The sequence below is a fragment of the Culicoides brevitarsis genome, chromosome 1, assembly GCF_036172545.1.
Source record: "Culicoides brevitarsis isolate CSIRO-B50_1 chromosome 1, AGI_CSIRO_Cbre_v1, whole genome shotgun sequence".
NCBI classification, from domain to species: Eukaryota; Metazoa; Arthropoda; class Insecta; order Diptera; family Ceratopogonidae; genus Culicoides; species Culicoides brevitarsis.
In genome coordinates, this window is record NC_087085.1 from 36,847,227 (window position 1) to 36,869,744 (window position 22,518).

At 29.1% G+C, this 22,518-nt stretch overlaps 8 protein-coding genes across 11 annotated transcripts; 4 read left to right on the forward strand and 4 right to left on the reverse strand.

Moving 5' to 3' along the window:
* The first annotated feature begins 572 nt into the window (after nt 1-572).
* Nucleotides 573-6,042, forward strand: LOC134837155 (integrator complex subunit 2). The gene is made up of 4 exons (XM_063852498.1): nt 573-943; nt 1,226-2,038; nt 3,059-5,052; nt 5,704-6,042. The coding sequence occupies exons 1-4, from the start codon at nt 654-656 to the stop codon at nt 6,003-6,005; spliced, it is 3,399 nt and encodes a 1,132-aa protein (XP_063708568.1). The 5' UTR covers nt 573-653; the 3' UTR covers nt 6,006-6,042.
* Nucleotides 6,032-6,813, reverse strand: LOC134837156 (uncharacterized). The gene is made up of 2 exons (XM_063852499.1): nt 6,538-6,813; nt 6,032-6,481 (listed from the first exon to the last, which is right to left on the reverse strand). The coding sequence occupies exons 1-2, from the start codon at nt 6,769-6,771 to the stop codon at nt 6,032-6,034; spliced, it is 684 nt and encodes a 227-aa protein (XP_063708569.1). The 5' UTR covers nt 6,772-6,813.
* A 532-nt stretch (nt 6,814-7,345) lies between these two features.
* Nucleotides 7,346-14,733, forward strand: LOC134834122 (apoptosis-inducing factor 3). 4 transcript variants are annotated; one of them, XM_063848694.1, is made up of 5 exons: nt 7,346-7,458; nt 8,009-8,061; nt 11,785-13,326; nt 13,904-14,115; nt 14,612-14,733. In XM_063848694.1, the coding sequence occupies exons 1-4, from the start codon at nt 7,403-7,405 to the stop codon at nt 14,008-14,010; spliced, it is 1,758 nt and encodes a 585-aa protein (XP_063704764.1). In that variant the 5' UTR covers nt 7,346-7,402; the 3' UTR covers nt 14,011-14,115; nt 14,612-14,733. The 4 variants fall into 4 exon arrangements, with proteins under 4 accessions (XP_063704764.1, XP_063704773.1, XP_063704746.1 ...); XM_063848703.1 differs by lacking the exon at nt 7,346-7,458 and adding an exon at nt 7,626-7,708 and having other exon boundaries at nt 7,961-8,061; XM_063848676.1 differs by lacking the exons at nt 7,346-7,458; nt 8,009-8,061 and adding an exon at nt 9,585-9,746.
* LOC134834154 (large ribosomal subunit protein mL63) lies at nt 14,651-15,174 on the reverse strand. Its single transcript, XM_063848725.1, has 2 exons — nt 14,954-15,174; nt 14,651-14,895 (listed from the first exon to the last, which is right to left on the reverse strand). The coding sequence occupies exons 1-2, from the start codon at nt 15,119-15,121 to the stop codon at nt 14,746-14,748; spliced, it is 318 nt and encodes a 105-aa protein (XP_063704795.1). The 5' UTR covers nt 15,122-15,174; the 3' UTR covers nt 14,651-14,745.
* Nucleotides 15,175-15,220: 46 nt separating this feature from the next.
* On the forward strand, nt 15,221-15,968 carry LOC134834145 (deoxycytidylate deaminase). Its single transcript, XM_063848714.1, has one exon. It carries the CDS (start codon nt 15,312-15,314, stop codon nt 15,861-15,863), a length of 552 nt encoding a protein of 183 aa, XP_063704784.1. The 5' UTR covers nt 15,221-15,311; the 3' UTR covers nt 15,864-15,968.
* Nucleotides 15,969-16,262: 294 nt separating this feature from the next.
* LOC134838448 (uncharacterized protein F13E9.13, mitochondrial) lies at nt 16,263-17,276 on the reverse strand. Its single transcript, XM_063853978.1, has 2 exons — nt 17,147-17,276; nt 16,263-17,092 (listed from the first exon to the last, which is right to left on the reverse strand). Exons 1-2 carry the CDS (start codon nt 17,220-17,222, stop codon nt 16,332-16,334), a joined length of 837 nt encoding a protein of 278 aa, XP_063710048.1. The 5' UTR covers nt 17,223-17,276; the 3' UTR covers nt 16,263-16,331.
* A 657-nt stretch (nt 17,277-17,933) lies between these two features.
* On the forward strand, nt 17,934-19,284 carry LOC134834898 (required for meiotic nuclear division protein 1 homolog). Its single transcript, XM_063849707.1, has 2 exons — nt 17,934-18,314; nt 18,368-19,284. The coding sequence occupies exons 1-2, from the start codon at nt 18,016-18,018 to the stop codon at nt 19,227-19,229; spliced, it is 1,161 nt and encodes a 386-aa protein (XP_063705777.1). The 5' UTR covers nt 17,934-18,015; the 3' UTR covers nt 19,230-19,284.
* A 209-nt stretch (nt 19,285-19,493) lies between these two features.
* LOC134835056 (anaphase-promoting complex subunit 7) lies at nt 19,494-21,988 on the reverse strand. Its single transcript, XM_063849911.1, has 3 exons — nt 21,809-21,988; nt 20,334-21,754; nt 19,494-19,826 (listed from the first exon to the last, which is right to left on the reverse strand). The coding sequence occupies exons 1-3, from the start codon at nt 21,875-21,877 to the stop codon at nt 19,601-19,603; spliced, it is 1,716 nt and encodes a 571-aa protein (XP_063705981.1). The 5' UTR covers nt 21,878-21,988; the 3' UTR covers nt 19,494-19,600.
* Nucleotides 21,989-22,518: the final 530 nt, after the last annotated feature.

The window sequence follows — 22,518 nt, forward strand, 5'->3', positions numbered from 1 at the left end:
TTTTTCGTTCAATTCATCAAAAATTATTGTAAATTATGAAATTTTTTAAATTTCAAATCAAAATTTTGATAAATATACAAAGATTGGAAATTTTTTTAAAAATTAATATTGTAAAAAATTGTCTCAAATTCTTTAAAAATAAATAACTTTTTGACGAGAAAAATTGAAAATGTTTTGGATTCTCATCTAGTCAATTTTTAATGAGCAATTTTAAAGAGATATCTAATATTGAATACTTAAAAATGTAAAAATTCTTAAAAAATTAAATTAAATTTATTTTGTTTCAAAATTTGCAAAGAAAAATATTCATTTCTCTAAATTAAATTGATTTTTTAAAAATAAAAATAAATTTTTGAATATTAAATTTAAAGATTTTTATTTAAATTAGAATTTAAAAAAATGGAAAAGATTTATCAATTTTTTTGGAAAAGTTTTTTTAAAATCCAAAAATCAGAAAATTAAAAAAAAATATATTCAACTATTTTAAATTAAAATACTTCAAAGAATTTCGAAAAGATTTCGACAAGATAAATCTGGCAACCCTATCGTCTCATTCAGAATCCAAACGTAAACAAACCAAAATTTTAATAAACTTTTAAATGCCTTTTTAATTAAATTTTTGAGGTTTTAGAGAACTAAAAACACATTTAAATATGACAACTCGATTATCGGGCGTCAGCGCTCGTGCGTTTAGTGCGATGCAAGTGTTAAATATCGCAGAATTAGCACAATATCCCGCCGAAGAAATTCGCCCATTTTTGCCGAGTCTCACGCGAATGGCTTTACTTTCGCCAATGATGGAAAATACGCCGGCTTGGGCTGAATCGCGCAAACAAATTCTCTCGATTCTTGTGGGAGTCGAAGTTGTAAACGATATTGTTGCGCTCTTGCAAGTAAATTATCACGAGATGGAAATGGAGGTTAAGAAGGAACAGCAGTTGAGGTAAGAAAATCGTCTTTCAAGGTTCAAGACTCAAATTTAAAAAATTATTTTTATCGAATTTTTATGAAAAAAAAAATATTTAAAAAATAATTTTTAATTTTTTTTTTATAAATTTCGACAAATTTTCATAAAAAAAATTTTTAAATTATTTTTTTTTGACGAATTTTATTTTAAAAAAATTATTTTTGATTACTTTTCGCAATTTTTGGTCAAATTTTAATCAAAAATATTTTTTTTAAAATTAATTTTAAATTTTTAATATTTTTTATTTTATTTTTTTAGACAAAAAATCGGATATACCCAACAAGACTCTGCCCAATTTCACAATTTGCCGAACGGAGTCGTTTTGGGATTCGAAAGAGCGGATGTTTCACGCAAAGTTCGTGTGGTTTTATCCGAACTGTTCTACATTCAAGCTCAAATTCAGGAAATGAACCAAATGGGAGCCCAAAAGAACTTGAACGAAATTACGATAAAACAATCGGAGCTCTTTGACAACGACATCTACTTGGAAGAGCTTTCCGACATAATTTGCATCGTTTTGCCCGAATTGCCGTCGATCATGAGTGTGCAAGAACTCGTGGAAATTCTCTTGTACGTCAACAACGGAAGTCAAATTATCACGTGGATTGTCGCCAATATGCCCGATACCTTCAAAGATGTCGCAAATGCCTTGGTTGCGAACGGCGATGACGAACTTGCCGATGGAAGACTCCGACAAGCGGCTTTGTATGCTTTGTGCGAAATGAATCCGGGACAAGCGCTCACGATTCGAACAATGTGCGTGGAAATGCTAAAAATGCCTTCTTTGGCGTTGCGATTGAGTTTGAATGATCCAACTGACATGGTTTCTTTCGTTTCGGGCTTGCTGCTCGGAAATGACCAACAAACGCGATTGTGGTTCGCGCAATTTGTGCGAGCAAGCCAAAAGCGGAAAATTGACGTGCTGCAAATGTTACGAGATGAATTGCTGAAACAGCTGAAAAAGTTTAATGAGTTTTCGAGCAATTCAGCGACATTGCCAGATGAAATTGTTGTGCAAGCAGTTGCTTTGTTGAAGTTATATTGCGCTCTCAGAGGAATCGCAGGAATTAAGTAAGTAATTATTTTTTTTAATTAATTTAAATTTTTTGAAAATCATGGGCATTTTTACATTTTTCAAGTTCTCAATAAATTTTTTTTAGAATTATTACCTAAAATTTTTAAAAGATTTTAATTTTTTGTTTCTTAAAAACTTTAAGGGAAATTATTATTAAACTTCCTTCAGTGTTTCCACAGAAAAAAAATAAAATTAAAATATTTTTAAAAATTTAAAGTTTTATTTTTTTAAAGAAATTCTTCAAAGCATTTGTATAAAGAAATTTTTTTAAATTTTTCAAAAAATAAAATAAAACAAAAAATTAAATTATAATTTTTCAAGAAAAAAAAATTAAATTAAATTTTAAATTATTTTAGAACAAATTTTTTAAGAAAAAAAAAATTTAATTTTAAATTTGTAAAATAAATTATTACAACTTTGATATTTTATTTTTTTTTTTAAATTTAAATTTTTTTATGAATTTTTTAAAAAAATTCTAAAACATTTCTATGAAAAAGAAAATTTTTATTTTTAAAAAAAATAAATTAAAATACATATTTCAAAAAAACAAAATTAAATTAGGTAGCTTATTTTTTTTAGAACAAATTCGATAAAAAAAAATATTTATTTTTTTTTAAATGTCAAGATATCAAAAAAAGTTATCAAATTTCTTGCTTAATTATTTCAGAAGAAAAATTTCAAATAATGTAAAATTAAAATATTTTTTTTTTTTGTAGAATTTTTATGAATTTTTTTTTTCAATATAAAAAATAAATTAAAAATTTTTAGAACAAATTTGAAAAGAAAAAAAAAATTAAATTTGAGATTCAAAAAATAAAAAAAATTAGTCAAATAATTTTTTACTCAATTTTAAACGATAAATTTAAAAAAAATTTTTTTTTACAATTTTACATTAATTAACCATAAAAAACTCAAAAATTATTCAAATAATAAAATAATTCAAACTTGTGATTTTCTAAAATAATTCAGAACTTGTTTTTGGCTGAAAAGAATTAATTTTTCTTTTTTTTTCTCAGGTTCAACGACGACGAAACCCTTTATTTGATGCAATTAATCACATCAAAGCCCCCGCTGACGCCAGCTGGCATCCGTTTCGTCTCTGTTGGCTTGTGCATGCTCATTGCCTGTCCTTCACTCATCGCTCAACCATCTCTCGAGGCGAAAGGCATCGAATGGATCCAAAAACTCATCAAAGACGGCGCCTATTTCGAGACTTTAAGCGAATCCTCTGCTTCCTTCGGCGAAATGCTCTTATTGATGGCAATCCATTTCCACTCAAACCAACTTTCAAACATCTGCGAACTGGTTTGCTCGACACTCGGCATGAAAATTCCCATTCGCCAGAACAACACGACACGCATGAAGCAAATTTTCATCCAAGAAATTTTCACGGAGCAAGTTGTTGCCGCACATGCGATAAAAGTTCCCGTCACCCCGAATCTGAATGCAAATATTCCGGGTTATCTTCCTGTGCATTGCATCCATCAACTTTTAAAATCGCGCGCATTTTCAAAGCACAAAGTAAAAATCAAGAATTGGATTTATCGGCAAATTTGTGCAGCAACAACGCCTTTGCATCCCGTCTTGCCGGCACTAATTGAAGCTTATGTCAACTCGATAATTGTCCCGAATTTGAAGGGACCCGTCGAACACACGCATAATCCGTTGGGAGAACAAGAGCTCCAGCGACTTTTTCAAGATTCGCGAATTGGAACGCATATCGTGACAAAAAAGGCGATGCATCCCTTCGATCCTGACGCGGAGTTCAATGACGAAAAAGACATGGAAAAAATTCAAGTTACGGAAAGTTTGACGGCGCAACTGCTGATTCTCTATTATTTGCTGTTTTACGAAGACGTTCGATTGCACAACATGGTAGCGCTTGTATCGGCAAATCGCAAAGTCAAAAGTTACTCGATTGAATTTTTGTCCGAATTGCCGATCAAATATTTGCTGCAACAAGCACAAAAAAATCAACACAACTACAGCGGATTGTTCAGTTCGTTACTGAAACTTCTCGTCACCCATTTTCCGCATCTTTCGTTAGTCGACGACTGGATCGACGAAGAAAGTATTTTACTCCGTTCGACAACAAGCAGAAAAATTACCGAAAATGACGTCAAATCAGCATTCGAGGCACTTGAGACATGTCCTTCGAAAACGATGCAGCTGCTAAAATTGATGCTGACAAAATCCCCAACGGATTTATGGCCTCTGGCGAAGACTTTTATTCATTACATAAAATTTATACTGGATAGCTCGGTGCCGCGACTCATCCAAAAAGTCTACCGCCAAATCTGGATTCGTTTGAACACCGTTTTGCCGCGTCGCCTTTGGATAATGACCATTCAAGCACTCATGCCGGAAGATGCTGTCACGAAAAATTTCCTCATGAAACAAGAAAAAAATTCCATTGATGATCCGTTGCAAGTACTGCGCTGCGACGAACGAGTTTTCCGCTGTGCTGACGTTTTAACGATCGTTTTGCGAATTTTACAAGCAACGTTGGCTGCTTCGAAACGACAACTCACCCGACATATCTTAGACAAGCCGTTAATCGAGCGAAATGGTCAGTTGCAAAACGAGCAAGAACGAGAAGATCTCAAACTGGCACTTGTGGCGTCGCAGGAAAGTGCAGCGGTGCAAATTCTGCTGGAAGCTTGTCTCGAAACGGAGAAAGATCAGTCGTTGCCAGGAAGGAAATGGGCGCTGCGGGAAATTCGGGGACTTATTTGCTCGTATATTCATCAGGTTTTTATTTCGGAGCCGTCTTTGGCGAAATTGGTGCATTTTCAGGGATATCCGAGGGAATTGTTGCCAATTACTGTGAGAGGGATTCCATCGATGCACATTTGCTTGGATTTTATTCCGGAGTTGTTGAGTATGCCCGAAATGGATAAACAGATTTTTGCGATTGATTTGACGTCGCATTTGTCGCTGCAATATTCGCTTGTGCGATCGTTGGGAGTGGCGAAATTGTGTTTGAATACGCTGACGACGTTATTAGGAGGTAAATATTATTTTTTTTTTTTAAATTATGAAATTCGTTGAAAATTGACTTAAATGTAGTTGATACTTTTTTTTCGTTTAGTTAAAATTTTTTTTACAATTTTATGAATTTTTGAATATTGTGAAATTTCATCTCGGTTTGTGTCAAAATTTTTTAAATAATTATTTCTGATCATTTTTTGTAAAAAATTAGTAGTTTTTAAAAAAATTTTTTTAAATTAATTATAATTATTTATTTAATTAACTTTGATTTTAAATTTAATTAAAATATTCAACTAATTATTTTTTAATAATTTTTTTAATTTTAAATATTTATTTAATTATTTAAATTAATTTAATAATTATTAATTAATTAATTTTTTTAAATATGATTTCTTACAAAAATTGATAAAAAAATAATTTTTAAATAATATTTTAAACTCAATTATTATTAAAAAAATTGAAAATTTGACAAAAATCTTATATATTTAAAAATTCATAGAAAAAAATTTTATAAAAAAAATGTTTTGAGCAAAAAAAAAAACTGAATTTCGAACATTTTTAAAATTTTCTAATCATTTCAAATGAATTTCTTAATTATTAAAGCGATTTTTAGATTCTAAAATTTTACCTTTATAAAATTCAAGTAAAAAATTTACGATTTTTCTTTCAGTTCTCTCAAATGACATGCGAATAGAAATGTTTCGACCAATCTTGCCGTGTATCGTTCGTTTTGGCGAAGCATTCCCGCCATTACTCGACGACTGTGTTCTCTTTTTGATGCAACTCGGAAGAATTGTCGAGTCACAAAATGCTTTGGGACGATCGCAATCTGTTCCCGCTCTCGTCGGTTATCTGGGAAAGTCTCGACATGCAAACGCAAAATTACGACAAATTAGCAAACTCGTGGAAGAAGTCAAGGAAACTTTTGACAAGTTGTTGAACAAAGCGGTTTTAAATCCAAAAATCTATTAAAAATAGAAAAAAAAATAAAATATGATTTAACTTTTTTTTATTTTTTCATGCGTTTCTTTGATTTTCGATTCACTCCAGTTATTTTTCTTGCGCAAAGCAGTAAATTCGTTATCAGGTTCCTTCAAATAAGACACTCCTTTCTTTGTTTTGTACTCATAAACTTTTGGCTTTTGACGATTTTTAAAATGTTTCGTAGTTTTTTCGGACAAAATTACATCTGAAGAAATTGTGGCTTCTTTAATTTTATCCGTTTCACTTAAAGAATCTTTTTCAATTTGTCGTCTTTTAACGTCCAAGGGTTTATTTAGCATTTCCGGCAAATCAGGCAACGAATCTTTGTTTAAATCGATTATTGGAGCTCCTTTCAACAAACGAACTCCTCCTTCATTTTTACGTTTTTTCGATTTTTTCGCGACATTTTCTTCGACATCAACGAACTCGACCATTTTGGAGACCATTTCACTGAATTTTTGTCCCTGAAATAAAAAAAATGTAATTTTAAAAAAATTTTTTGAATGAAATTTTAACTTACACAATATTTTTTCATGGATTCTGTTATATTTATGTCACTTTTCCAAAGAACTTCCTCGTTATTCTCGATGTAGCGGTTTGATTTTGGAAGTTCCGGTTTTTCTCCACGAGTTTGTTCATTTTTATCTTTACCATCGGATTCTTTGTAGAAATTTTCAGATAAAAAGCTCGTGTCAATGGATGCCATCAACATTTTTGTATTCTCATCTGAATCAGAATCGCTTGAGGAAGACATGTCGATTGAGATTTTTGTGAAAAATCAAGAAAATTTGAAGAATATTGTTTTGTTTTTAGAAGTAAATATTTTTAAAAGACATATAGGGTTGCCAGATTTGTCATTTTTAAATATTTTCGAAATTCATTTTCGAAAAAAATTTTTTTTTTTGGATTCAATTCAAATTAAATTTTTAAATGTCTTGTTTTTTGAAGTCTGCCAAAAAATTCTTTTGTTTTTTTATGATTTATTTAAATAAAATATTGAGCTATTATTTTTTAATTTTCTAAATGAAAATTCTAAATAAATGCTTATCAATAATTCTCGTTTTTTGTTAAATTTAAAATTTTGTTTTAAAAAACAATTTTGAAAATTAAGAGAGATGAGAATTTTTCATTTCAAAATTGAGCAAATTTAATAATTTTTGGAAGTAAAATAGTAAATTTTTTAGTTTAAAATATTTTTAGAAGATGAGGAGACGTATGGCAACCTTAGATTTGAAAATAACACTAATGACATTTAAAATGGCACAAAAATTACAGTCAACAGTTTTTGTTAAATTTTCTATTTTTTATTAATTTTCCTCCAATAAATTAATTAAATTAAAAAATATCATCGCACAACTCATCATTTAAGTCCCCAGATTCATTAAATGTTCAGAAAATTACTTGTCACTCCCTTTCAAAGAGGATTTTCACGAAAATTTCAGTAAGTAACTTTTTCTTGTAAATATTTATTTTTTTCACTAAAAAAAAAATCCTAAAAAAGCAATTTTTAATGAAAATCGAAAATAAATATTAATTCTTGTTAATTCAAAGTTCATGTAAAATTCTTGTCCAAACAATTAATCAACAAACTCCTTTAAAAAATCAGCTGTTTTCGATACGTTTTGTTGTTCGAGCCTGCAGTTAACCAGCAACCTGTTCATGGCTCACCCAATATAGCTACACACAAAAAGGTAGAAAGTGTAAAAAATTGTTAAGTTAACCGCAACAAATCATGAGCCACGATTGTCAGTCTGCTCGTTCATTTATTAAAATAAAGACTGCGCGCTGCGAGTTGCAATTTTTATTAAAGGGTTTTATTTATTTTTTGTTTATCGCAATTACGTGAGATCGTAAACATAAAATATTCGATAGACAAGAGATAAGATATCAGAGTGATTGCATTTAAACAAAAATTATTATTTGGAATTGTTTTGGAATCACAGCTGGTCAATAAATTAATAAAAAAAAAAAAACAAAAATTCTTCTTTTAGAACGATGGGCTCCATAAATTGTAAAAAATCTTCAACAATTGATCATGAAACAGGTGAGTTTTTATTTAATTTTTAAATTAAAAAAAAAATATTTTTTTAATTATTTAGAGTTTTTTTGTGAATATTAAAAAAAAATGAAAAAGTAAAAAATAAAAAAAAAATTAATAAAAATTAAATAATGATAATTCAAAAATTTTTAATTAATTTATAAAATAATTTTAAATAATTAATTAAAAACATTTTTAAGAATTTTAATTAAAATAAATTTAATTAAATAAAAACATTAGTTTATTTTTAATAAAATAAAATAAATAAAAATTAAATAATGATAAATCAAGAATTTTTAAATAATTTTTTTAAAGATATTTTTTAAAATATTTTTGATAAAAAAATATTTAAAAAATTATTAATTTAATAACAATTTTAAGGAAAATTAATTAATTTTTTTATTTAAATAAATAAATTAAATAAATTTAAATAAATTTTTTATTTATTATTAAATTCACCATTATCAAAATGACAAAAAAAAATTCTTAAAACTGTAAAAATTATCCATTATTACCTACATTAAAACAAAATTTCGGTTGTTAAAGTACCTAAAGTACCAACTAAAAAGATATTTTTTGTATATTTGAGGTCAATGTCTTTTCAGTTCATTCATTTTTTATATTGAAAATCGTTATTAAAGACCTGTACGAGTCACAGTTATACAATAACTTTAATAATATATTTAACTGAAAGGACAAAAATGACCTTCAACAATATTACATGCAAAGACAAATCGAATTGGTTTGAACGTTGAATAAGTTGAATTAAATTATGTTGAAAAGTTTGACTGTGACGTCATCTATTCAACAGATATGCTAAAAATTTGATGAATTCCTTTTTCTTCGTTTCCTTTCTTCGTACTTGAAGAAGAATTCACTTGTTTGGAATATTAATTAATTTATTTATACTTAAATGGCGAGACATAGAAATTACATAAAATCAGAAAGAAATAATATTTTTTTCAACTATTTCAACTAAAGATTTAATTTAAATTTTTAAAATGAAATAAATTTTTTTTTCTGAATTAAATTTTTAAAAATAAAATTAAAAATTTTTTTATTAATAAATAATTATTTACTTTAATTAATTTTTGAATTTTATTATAAATTATAATTATTTAAAATATTTTTTAAATTTTATTAATTTAAAATATTTTTTAAATTTTTTTAATTTAAAAATAAATTTATTTTTAAATTATAAAAAAATAATATCATTAAAAAATCGTTAAATTTCAATTTATTTAAAAACCCTACTAACCTGTTAACTCATATTTTTATGTTGTTGCATTATTCCTGTAAAGCAACTCACGATTCGACCTTGAAACATTTTTTTTTTGCTAAAATATCTTTAGTTCAGCTACAACTTGATCAGTATAGAAACATAATAAAAAAAAAAGTCTCAACAATAAAAAAAAATAATTTAATGCTTGTATGTGAATTTTATTCCGAACGACGTACTTTTGTCTATGACTCAGTCAGTAAACAAACTTTGTTTCCCAGTTTATCTTCAAATGCTGTTGAAATAAGACGTGTTTCGGCTAAAATTTAAATAAAAATCGAAGAAAAAAGCTCAAAAATGGGAAATTGCGTTTCAAGATCGAGAAAAGGAAAATTCGTGATAAACGAGAACAACAATTGTTTTGTTGTGAATATGCCGCACAAAAAACATGCAACAAGTGTTTCAAGTGAAGGTATCAGGACTTTGTCTCGTGTTTTATTTATTTATTTCCGGTTAGACTGCGATAAGGCCGTTTTCTTGTTATTCCTACTTTGTGCACTACATTCAGTAAAATATAAGAGCAGAAAGGAATTTAATAATAAGAGAAATAATAAAACGTGCAAAAAATGGGGAAAAAATTCTCAATGACGTCAAATTATGTCACACAACACAAACGAGACGAAACAGGTTTATGATTATTTATCTGTGGTTTCCCACATTCGAGTCACTGATATTTTTTGTATATCAAAAAAAGTGTTTGTTGTTTGATTCAGTTTAGTTTTGGAAAGTAACGCGAACAGTTCAAACATTTTTAGTAAAATTTGAAAGAAAAAGATTTCAGTTTCAAAAGTTAGTGAATCAACAAAATTTTGTGAGTGACATAAGCGTCTCGTTTTGAATCGGTTTTTAAAAAATAAAAAATAAAAAAATAATATAATATTAAAAAAAAAATTAAATAAAAAAAAAATAATAATAAAAATTTATAAAAAATCATATAAATAAACCTAATTAAAAATAAAATAAAATTAATTAATAAATGAAAAAAATCTGGCAAGTGAAAATTTTTTCCAAAAAATAAAATTTAAAAAAATTGAAAGATTTTTGAAAGCAAACATGTATTTTATTAAAAAAATCCGCTGAAAATAATTTAAAGGCAAAATTCCAAAAATTAGGTTTTTTCGATTTTTTTATTTGAAATTAATTACATGTTTAAAATAGAATTATTTAACAGAAGAATTATTTCAATTTTTGTTACAAAAAAAATCTAACCGAAGTGCTTAAAACTTTTAAAAAACTAAAAATTTGAAAAAAAAAATAAAAATTTTAAACCATTGAGTCTGGAGAACTTTTTTAGCTTAAAATCATTAAAAAAATTAAAATGAAAAAATTTCCTTTGATTAATTTTTTTTTATGAAAACTCAGTATCAAACTTTTAAAAAACTAAAAATTTGATTTTTATAAAAAAAACTTTCAAAAATTATTAAAAATTTATGAAAAAAAAAATTTTTTAAAATTTTATCTTAATATTCTAACCAATATTATGAAGTTACAAAAAAAAGCTTAACCAAAATTAAAGTTTAAAATTTAAAAAAAAATGTGAGAAAAATATGTATAAAAATAAAAAAAAATATAATAAAAAATAATAATAAAAATAATAAAATAATTAATTAAATAAATAAAATAAATTAATTAATTATTTATAAAATCTCATGTTATTTTATACAAAACAAAAATATTTTTTTTTTATTTTTAAACAAAAAATACACAGAAAATGCTCTAAATAATTTTAAATTTGTGGACCTAAAAATCATATAAAAAAATATTTTTTTTTATGACAAAAAATTAAATTCTTAAAAAAATCGTAGTTAAAAAAGTTCTTTGTCAAAGAAATACCAAAACTTGTAAGGTTTCATTTGTTAATGTCAAAAGTGAAGTTATAATTAAAAGTTTTTTGTATCCCAACAGTGGGTTTATAAATAAATAATATTGTTCCATTACAATTAACAAATATCAAGGCCGGTTTAAGTTTAATATATAGAAAAACTACATTGTACAAAAAACACGTCTTGAGCTATGAAACGCACGCGAGAATTTTTTTAGCTATTTTGAGTGATTTTTCCTGTCAGAATATGAAGCTTAAAGACAAAAAATGATATATTTGAGACAATGGGTTACAAAAATTTTCAAAAATATTTTTAAAAAACTTAAAAAAAAATTTTTTTTAAGTTTTATATTCAAAGAAATTTTCTTTTTGAAAATTTTTTAAGGATTTATGAAACCCAAAGTCTCAAAAATATCATTTTTTGGCCCTTAAATTTATAATTTAACAGAAAAAATCACTCAAAATAATAATTTTTCTACGTTTCGCGTGCGTTTTGTAGCCTCAGACGTGTTTTTTACAATTTAGCTATATAGCAACCTTGACTTTGTAAAAAAAAAAAATGTTCATAGAGACAACTTGTAACAATTTACAAGCAAAATACTCATTTTAATTCAATTTTCAATTACAGAAACGAACAAAATGCCTGCTTCAACACAACAAGAGCCTAACAATGATTTTGTCGAAGGCGTCGTTTGCAAAGAAACGGATCTAAACGAAAATGAGATGAAAACTTTCGAATTGGGCGATCACGGCAAAGTCTTAGTCGTCAAGCAACACGGACAATTCAAAGCTGTCGGCACAAAATGCAGTCATTACGGCGCTCCTCTCGTCACCGGATCCCTTGGCGATGGTCGAGTTCGTTGCCCCTGGCATGGCGCTTGCTTCAATTTAACCACAGGCGACATTGAAGATTTCCCAGGCGCCGATTCGCTTCCTTGTTACCAAGTTAATGTCGAAAAAAATGGCGACGTGAAGGTCCGTGCTCGCAAAACTGAGTTGGAAACAAACAAAAGGGTCAAAAAATTAGCGTTGCGCGACAACAACGACGAACGAACATTTGTAATTGTGGGCGCTGGACCATCCGGGGCTATTTGCGCCGAGACATTACGTCAAGAGGGATTCACCGGAAGAGTTGTTTTGGTCGGCGACGAGCCTTATTTGCCTTATGATCGGATAAAAGTGACAAAAGCAATGAATGTGACAGTCGATAAACTGCTGATTCGCGATCAAACGTACTACGACACGAACTCGATCGAGACAATGATCGGCGTAAAGGCCACAGAATTGGTCCCAAGCACAAAAGAAGTCGTTTTGAGTAACGGATATCGCATCAAGTATGACAAAGTGTTTGTCGCAACGGGATCTTCAGCGCGAAAAATCGACATTCCGGGGGCAGATTTGAAAAATGTTTGTGTGGCACGCAACGTTGACGACGCCGCCTTCATCCAAAGTCAACTGAACAAAGATAAGCATGTGGTTGTCTTGGGTGTGAGTTTTATCGGGTTAGAAGCAGCCGCATATTGCGTTGATAAAGTTGCCTCGGTAACCGTAATTGGTCGCGATAATGTCCCATTGAAACCCGTTTTTGGCGCGACAATCGGCGGTCGCATCCAAAAATTCCTCGAAAGTAAAGGAATTGTCTTCAAAATGAACAACGGCTTGAAAAAATGCATTTCCGACGATGCGGGCAACTTAAACTCCGTCGAACTGAATGATGGCGAAATTTTAAAAGCGGATTTGTGCGTTATGGGAGTCGGATCGACTTTAAATACGGAATTTTTGAAAAACTCTGGAATTAATATCAACAAAAATGGCAGTATTGATGTCAATGAGTACCTTCAAACGAATTTCGAGGATGTTTTTGCTGGAGGTGATATCGCCAATGCTCCTGTTTTTTCGAGTAACAATGAAAAAGTCACGATCGGGCATTATGGACTCGCGCAGTATCATGGAAGGATGGCAGCTTTTAATATGGTTGGAAAGACAAAAGCACTGAAAGCTGTTCCGTTCTTTTGGACGACGTTGTTTGGTGTGAGTTTCAGATATTCCGGGCATGGAAAAGCTGTGGATTCAATGATTGTTGGAGATCTCGAGAAAATGGATTATACGGCGTATTTCTTTGATAACAATGATAAAGTTATTGCCATTAGCAGTTGTGGACCGACGCCAGGTAAGGAAATAATTTCTAAAATTTTACAAAAAATGTGAGATTTTTAAATTATTTTACTTTTAATTTTTTTCAATGCAGAAAAAATTATTAAGTAAAAATATTTTTTTAATACTAAAGGATTAAGTCACTTAAGTTTGACTTAAGAAAAATTATTTGACTTAATTTTAATTTTTTTCTTAAAGCATCAAAAAAACTTTTATTTTCTTGAAATTTAGTTGAAAATTGAAAAAAAAAATTAAATTTGGTTGAAAATTAAAAAAAAATATTTGACGTAATACAATTTTTTTTTTAAACTTAAGCTTAAGTCAAAAAAAAATTCTTGATTTTATAAATTTTTGAATTAGACTTAAGTTTAGAAAAAACTATAAATAAGTCAAAAATCAAATATTTTTTGGATTTTCAATCAAATTTCGAAAAAAAATCAATTTTTTGAAAATTTTCAGAAAAAAATTTTGTAAATTAAGTCAATTAATTTTTCTTAAGTCAAACTTAAGTGACTTAAATTTCAAAATCTCACATTTTTCATACGAAAATAAGTTGATAAACTCTAAATTTACCATAAATTCTTCTCTTTTAGGTCCCATTGTTGCAAGTTGGGCAGAATTCACTACACAAGGAAAAACAATTTATCGCAAAGACTTGGAATCAGATGCAAATGCGTGGCTTAAACAAATCAATAACTAACTTAAGAAAATATGAAAATTCGAGAAAATCGACTGAAACTCAAAAAAATTATTAAAATGTTTTTCTGAAAAGAATTTTCTGAAAAAAATCGAAATTTTTGAAAAAGTATGAAGCTTCGAAGTTATATAGAAAATTTCAAAAATAATTTTTAAATACAAAATTTTATAAATCCTTGGATAAAAGAGAAATTTTCTGACAAAATGAAGCCATTGTTAATTAATTTTAATGAAATTTTTGATATTTTAGATCGAAAAATTTACTATTTTTTGCCATTTTGACCAAAAATTCAAATGATATGCCAGAAAAATTTTGAAAAATGTCAAGAAATAGCAGTTTTTCAATCTAAAATCTCAAGATTATGTTTAAAATTTATTGAAAATGGAATCGTTTTGTCCAAAATTTTAACTTTTTTCCTAAAATTTGATTAAAAATTGAATGATTTCTAAAGAACTTTGTCATACAAATCCCTTTGAATTTCAGAACATTAAAGCTCCATATCTCTAAAAAAGTTTCGATTTTTTTTTCAAATTTTTTTCTAATTTTTGTACAAAATGATCAAAAAACACAAAAAAAAATTTTTTTTTAAATATTTAAATTTTAGGTCGAGTCTTTCGAATTTTCATAAATTACTTCACTTCGTTAAATATGATAAAAATTTTTGTACTATTTTTGTGTTATTATTATTTATTTTTAATTTTTTTGCTAAAACTACGTGTAATAAATCGGGACCAACATTTAATCCCAACAATCTTTCACTGCCAAATGACCTAATCGCTTCTCCAAGACAACATGAGGCTTCATTTTTCCCACTAAATTATGTTTGTTCCATCGTTCAAACACTTTTTCCTTCTTTCCCAAAGCTTTGGCGTGACCGTGTGATTCTTCCTGAAAATTTTTCTTGTTTAATTTTTAACTTTTTTTCAAAAGAATTAAGAAAACTTACTACTGTGAGGTACGGATGTCTCAACAAAAGCATATTTCTTTCCTGCATTTGGTATTCTTTGTGCAATGTTTCGATACTCCGACGAGAAACGGGCTTCACGAGACGTTCTTTGCCACGGAAAATGTATCCGTTGACGCTTCTTTTCAAAAGAAACTCAGTTAAACGCATTTTTATTGAGTTCAAAATTAAAAAACTCGAAGAAAAATATGATTTTTTGCTTATTTTTCATGTGCTGTCACATTGACGTTAATTTTTTGATCCCATTGTGAATTTAAAATCAACTGAATTTGACGTTCCAATTGGATTTTCCCGCGAAATTAAAACAAAAAAATTTTTTAATCCTAAAAAAATAAATAAAATGATGAGAAACGAAGACATCAAACGAGAAGATTACATTTCATGGCCCGAATATTTCATGTCAATAGCTTTTCTAGCAGCAAAAAGGAGTAAAGACCCATCATCGCAAGTCGGAGCCTGCATCGTTAACGAAGACAAAAAAATTGTTGGAGTCGGATATAATGGATTCCCAATTGGATGTGACGACAACAAATTCCCATGGTCAAAAAACGCTCCGGATCCGCTGGAAAATAAATACATGTACGTCTGTCATGCCGAAATGAACGCGATTCTCAATAAAAATTGCAGCGATGTGAGGGGATGCACAATTTACGTCGCTCTTTTTCCCTGTAATGAATGCGCAAAAATAATTATTCAGTCCGGGATTTCAAAAATTGTCTATTTATCGGATAAGCACAAGGAAAAGGCATCAACGATCGCGTCGAAAATGATGTTAGATGCTGCGGGGGTGAGGTATGAGCAGTTTATGCCGAAACAGAAACAAATTGTGATAGATTTTTCGGAGATTGATTGGAATAACATGAGTCAACTGCCACAAACGCCGAGGAAATAATTGAAAAAATTGACGAAATATAAAATAAATTATTGATTTAATATAATTTTTAGATTTTTTTTAAGATTTTGTTGTGTTTTAGATATCTTGTTGAAAATTTGTAATTTGAGCATTTTTTCATATTTTGAGAAAAAATAAGAAATTTATTCTTTTAGCTCAGAAAAGTCAATAAAATTAAAAAAATTAAAAAATATTTATTTTTATATAAAATTTCATAAAAATTACCGTTTTTGGTCTATTTCCAAAAAAATTTTCTAAAATATTTTCAATTTAGAAAAAACTTTGTACTTTAAAATGAATTTTCTTGTCTAAAAATGTTTTTCCTAAATTTGATGAACTTAGTTTTCTTTTTAAAAATTTTTTACAGTAATATTTTTAATTTTTTTTTTTTTTAGCAAAATTAATTTTAAAAATAACAAGAATATGAAAAATTTGGTCACTCTTTTAAAAATTCATTTTTAAGCTTTTTTATTTGGAATTCGTTTTCGCCCTCAATTTATTCACTTTCTGCATAAATTCTCTAACACGCGATTCTTCTAAACCATTTTGCCAATTTCCATTTTCTTTAAAATACGAACCAACAATCAACCCTTGAGCCTTGTCAAAATAATCTTCCAAATTATCCGCTGTAACTCCCGATCCAATCAAAACTGGAATTTTAATTTTTCCATAAAGTTCCTCCAAATCTGCGGGTTTTGCTGCATCTCCTGTTGCGGTTCCCGTTAAAATCACGCCATCCGAGAGAAAGAATTCCGCAGCATGCGCCGTTTCTCCCAAACTAACATCTTGCGTAATTGAATGCGAACTGTGCTTTTTCTTGATATCCGTGAAAACAAGAACATTTTCGGCATCAATATTTTTTCTGTAACGCAGCAATTTTCCAGCATTGGCATCCGTAAATCCCTCATCTGCCACGTGCGAGAAAACAAATCCTTCAGCTCGCACGAAATGAGCTCCAGTTGCTTTGGCGACTGCAAGAGCTTGTCGATTTCCGCATGCGAGAATTTGAATGCCGACTTTTGTGGGAGTTTTAAGAGCTCGTTTCACTTCCGAGGTAATTCGTGTCATGGCAGCAGTTATTTCGGGACCCAAGTTTTGATCTTGCACGTAAGGCACATCATGCATATTTTCGATTAAAATTGCATCACAAGAGTGGTTTTCGTAAATTTTTGCTTCGTGAACAGCTGTTTCGATAATTTTATCAAAATTTCTCTCATATTTCGGGGTTCCTAAAAATATAAAAAAAAATTAACTGGCTTTTTATTTATTTATTTTGTTTTTACCTGGCAAGGCTCCTACATGAATCATTCCAATAATATTGCATCGATGAAGGGGAAATAGTTGCTTGAAACGCTGCATTTTTTTTATACAAAAGAAATCACAAAAATCTTTTTTTAAGACAAATGATAATAACGCTTATCAAAACATTTTGAGTTACTGTATATTAGGGATTCCAAAAATCTTAATTTTTATTTCAGATTAGGTATCTTTCAAAAAATTCTAAAAAATAATTTCTGGCGATATATCATAAAAAAGCGAATTTTTAATGCAAATTTTTTTAAAATATAATTTTTCGAGTTAAGAATATATCAAAAATTTTTATTAAAAATAAATCAAAATCATTTTCATAATTTTATGTAGGTACATTTTATTTTTATATACAAAATAATGAAAAAAAATAAAAATTATTTAAAATCTAAATTTAAAAATTTTACAGATTAAATATTCAAATTCATTTAAAGTTATTAAAAAAAAATAAAAATTAACTTTCAACTTTCTCAACTAATTTAATGAAAAATATTTGGAAAAATTTAATTTTGATAATTCTATGAAAAAAATTTTTGTAAAAATTCTATTAAATTTTGAAAGAAACATTTTTAGAAATAATTTTTTTTTTCAACAAATTATTGAAAAAATTATAAAGAAATTAAAAATAAAAAAAAGAATCTCAAGAAATAATAATTTATCAAAAATATAAAAATTTTTCGCCTAAAAAATTTTTTTCGAAGATCCCTAATGAAAACAAACAATTTTCGAAATTGTCATTCAGCTGTTTCGAAAATACACAAACAAACACATGAGTTATAAAAACATAAACAATGTGCATTAAAATTAATTTTTAATCTCTTAAAAAGCACAAAAAATCTTCTAAATGATAAACTCTGGTTGCATCTTTGTTCTAAGATGCATTTCTTCAAATGTCAGACCACAATTCGTCAATAAAACTGTGAGATGCATTTCGACAACAATTACAAAATATTCTCCTCCTCCGGAACTCAACAAAAGTAAGAAAAATGATTTTTCGCCGAAGAATTTCGGATTGAACGCAGTCTTGCAACGCTTCAAGGGATCAATTTCCGGAAACATCATGCAAGAAAGCATCAACACGCTTCAAGTCAAGAAACGTCCTATCAAGAAACGGAAACAGGAAGCTGAAGCCGGATATTTTGGGTTAGAAAAAATAAAAATAAAATTAAAAATTGATTAAAAAATTTTCTTTTCAGTGTCACAGCATATGCCACTGCCGACGAATATGACTTGGAACGCCTCGCAAAATCACTTCGAGAGCAAGATTTGTATGCACACCAAAAATTCTTCCCCGAAGACTCGAATGACGAGGAGCCCAAAGATGTTTTGCATGTTCGTGCAAAAATTCAAGTCGAAGCAGAACCTCGTGACATTTACTTTTTCCGCGAAGGGACTGTCGTTATGTGGAATTGCACAGATCTGGAATGCGGCAACATCTTGACGTACTTGAAACAATTCGAAATTGACTTTTACGACGAGAACGTGGTGCACGAAGAATGCGAGATGATGATGTACAATTACACGAAAACCGACGGAAACGCCTTTTTGCGAAACAATAAATTTTATTTGAGCAAATCCGGGTCGCCGAACAACAATTTGGAGCGATACACGTACTCGAATGCCATTTCGCTGTCAGTAAAGCTAGGAATTTGGGAAGCCTCGTTGGACCAATACATAAATTCGATGGAATTTGTGACGGAAGACTTGAAAAAAGGTGAACGCATCAAAATTTCACGACAAGATATGCTTCGAAAAACGGGAGAATTGTTCGCGTTGAGACATTTGATTAATTTGAGCTCGGATTTGTTGGATACGCCGGATTTTTATTGGGATCGCGATCAATTGGAGACGTTGTATCAACAGACTTGCAATTATTTTAGCATTTCGCGCAGAACACGAGTGATGAATGAAAAGTTGAATCATTGTGTGGAGTTGGCGGAATTGATAAATTCTAATTTGAACGATATTCATCACGTGCGGCTCGAATGGATGATCATCATTCTCATTATGGTAGAAGTTGGATTCGAAATTCTTCATTTTGCAGACAGGTTTTTGTAGGAAATAAAGTTTAATAGAGACAATAAATAAATAAGTCTAGAAAAAAAATTTTTTTTTCAGTGGTTTTTTCGAAAAATTTATTATAGGAAATTCCGTTTAATTTAATTTCGAGTCTTTTAAGCTCAATTTTTTTTGCATATTTTAAAATTTATTTGTGGTAAAAAAAATATTTTTTTGACAAAAAATTTTTTTTTTTTATGAATCAATGGATTTTTTTTAATTCATTTTTAATTTTTTTTGGACAAATTGAATTACAAATTTCTGGTTTTAAGGAATGCTTTTAATTCTCATTTTACTTTTTTTCGAACAAATAAACAAATGAATTGAAAAAGCTAAATTCATTCTACAAAAATATATAAATAGAAAATATTTTAATTATTAATGTTATCAATCTCAACATCGGACCACATTACATCAGATTCGCTTTCCGGATCGGGATCATTGTGAGGAATTTCAATCATTTCTAAGGGATTTTCTTGCATCTCGTTGCCTTCTTCGTTTTCGGAAATTGTTGCGTAAGATGAATCTAGATTTCCGCCTGTTGTGTGTCCGAGTGCCATTAAGCCAGTCAATGCACGACGATTATTTGGATCGAAACTAAAAAAAATATTTAAAATTAAATTTAAATAATTTAATTGAAAAATTTAACTAAGTCGTAAAATTAATAAAGGAGCCGTAATTTAACTAATTTAGATTTTTTAAATTTTTTTTAACCAGAAAAAATAAAAAAAAAAAATTTAAATTATTTTAACGACTTGAACATAATAAAATAAGTGTTTACGTAAAATAAATTTTAATTAACATCATTTTAATTTTTTTAAGTCAACAATTTTTTTTTAAATTAAATATTTGTCAAGTGATTTAAAAAGAAATTCATTTAAATTTCAATATGAGAAAATATCATAGATTTTTTTTATTTTTTTTTTTAATAAATTTTTTCGTTTATGATTTTAATTAAACAATTTAAGGGTAGAAATTCAAAAAAAATATTCAAAAGAAAATTTTCGACATTTTTCTGAATTCGTTGATAAAAAAAACCTTAATTTTAATTTGTTAAAAAAATTAAACTTAGTTTTATCAAATTTTTAATAAAAAAAAACTTACTTCAAAGCATGCGTATAATGTTCCAAAGCTCCCGTTTGATCCTTCTCAAAGCTCAAAATGTCTCCCAACATCGAATACAACCGACAATTTGGCTGCACCGAAACCTGTTTCTTCAGCAATTTAATTGCCTCAGCCGTCTCATTGTCTTCCTGATAAATTTCGCACAACAAAAACACCGCCGGCAAATAATATTCGTTCAACTCGAGTGCCCGGATCAACAACGGCTTCGCTTTCGACTTCGACATGATGTCCTTCAAATACGTTCGCGCACACAAAACCAACAATCTCGGCGATTCGCCCAGCTGCCGCAACGCCTTCGACGCTTGACTCGATGCTTCGCGCAATTTTTCCATACTCAGCAGCGTCTCGACCAATCCTTTGTGCACTTCATAGCGATACGGAGCAAATTGTTGCGCAAATTGCAGATGCGATATCGCTTCGTTGTGTTTTTTGAGCTGCAACAAAATTCGTGCTTTTAAAATCAAGGCCTCGACATTTTTGGGATTTAAGAAGCAGGATTTTTGGACAAAATAGACAGCTTTGTCGTATTTTCCCGTCGCAAAGAGATATTGGGCCATCACGAACCACGATTCCGAAGTATATTCATAAGGAAAAGTTGACGTCGGAGCGATCATTTTTTCGAGATCGTTGATTTTGTTGCGTTTTGACAGCAAAATCGCGAGAATTTGGATGCCATTTTTCATGTAAGGACACAAATTGTGGGCTCGACTAAGGTAAGCATAGGCATTATCGTATTCGCCATTGTGGTAATAACATTCGCCGATGAGAACGAGCAATTGATGATAATTTTTCAACACTGTGTTATTTTCCAAGCCTCGCAACGTCTGAATCGCCTCGGAATATTTACGGGCATGAATGTTGGCGTGAGCTTTTATCCAACTGCTGAGCCAGTCGCTGCACTGAATTGCTCCGGAAGCATCCAAAATCAACGAATTGACGTCAATTCCCTTGACACCGATCGTAATTAAGCCTTCGATCGCTTCAAACGCCAACGGACAATCTTTCAAAACTTCCTTATAAGCTCCAATTGCGGTGCGATCGTTCCCGCTGTTGTGCAAAAGTTTCCCCAGCAACATATTCACTTTCGGCGTACGTTGCTTCATCGTTATCGATTGCAGGGTCGAAACGGCATCCCGCAAATGCTTGTTTTCGACTAAACATTTTGCGATTTTGTACTTGATTTCCATCTCGGAATGCGGATCACTTGGCTCCAGTTTGTTCGATCCTTTGGCTTTTGTCACGACTTTTTTGACGCAAAGTGCTTGACGGAAAAATCCTTCCGCTTCGCGATATTGCCGCTCGTGGTAGAGAGACTCAGCGTAATAAATGAGGGTTTGGAAGTGTTCTTGGGGCGTCAACAGAAATCGATTGCTTTCGTAAATGGAAAGGATGAGATTTGCCTGAAAAATAAAGAAAATATTAGAAAATGCCGAAAATTAGAGGGAAATACTTACTAATTGCTTTGCGTTTGAGTATAACTCGTATTTGTATAAAGTTTCAAGCTGCTCGAATAACGTAGCCATGATTTTGGACTTTCACTGGGACATGCAAAAACAAAAAAAATAATGATGAATGTGACTTTATTTGAAGAAAACACTTGAAATTTGACGGAATTTAACAATTTTTAACAATCAAAACAGTATGAGGTGAGTAACTATTCGAAAATGGATTTCTACAATTGAAGAAATTCGTTTTACGAACTTTTAAAATTTTTTGTCGTTATTTTCGAACTTAAACAAAATATTTTTTTTGAATTTCAGATTTTTATATAAAAATTTTTAAAATTTCGACCATTATTTTTCAAAGACCTTCAAAATAGAAAAAGAAAAAAAATAATAATAATATTTTAATAAAAAAAATTTTTTTAAATAAAAAAACATTTAATTTAATTTTTATTTTAAAAATTATTTTTTCATAAAATTTTTTAAAAAAATTAAAAAAATATTTTTACTCAAAATTTAAAAAAATTGAGAAAATTTATATCATGAACCTGATCTTTACAAATTTTTTTTTGTTCTATTTTGTTCAAAATAATCGTCGTGCATTTTTTTTAATGGTACTCGGAAAAACAGGCGGAAATTATTTTTCATCTTAAACTTTGTCCAAAAGTTTAAGAAAAAATCTTGTCAAGAAAATATTAGAAATATTGAAATTCCTCACAAAA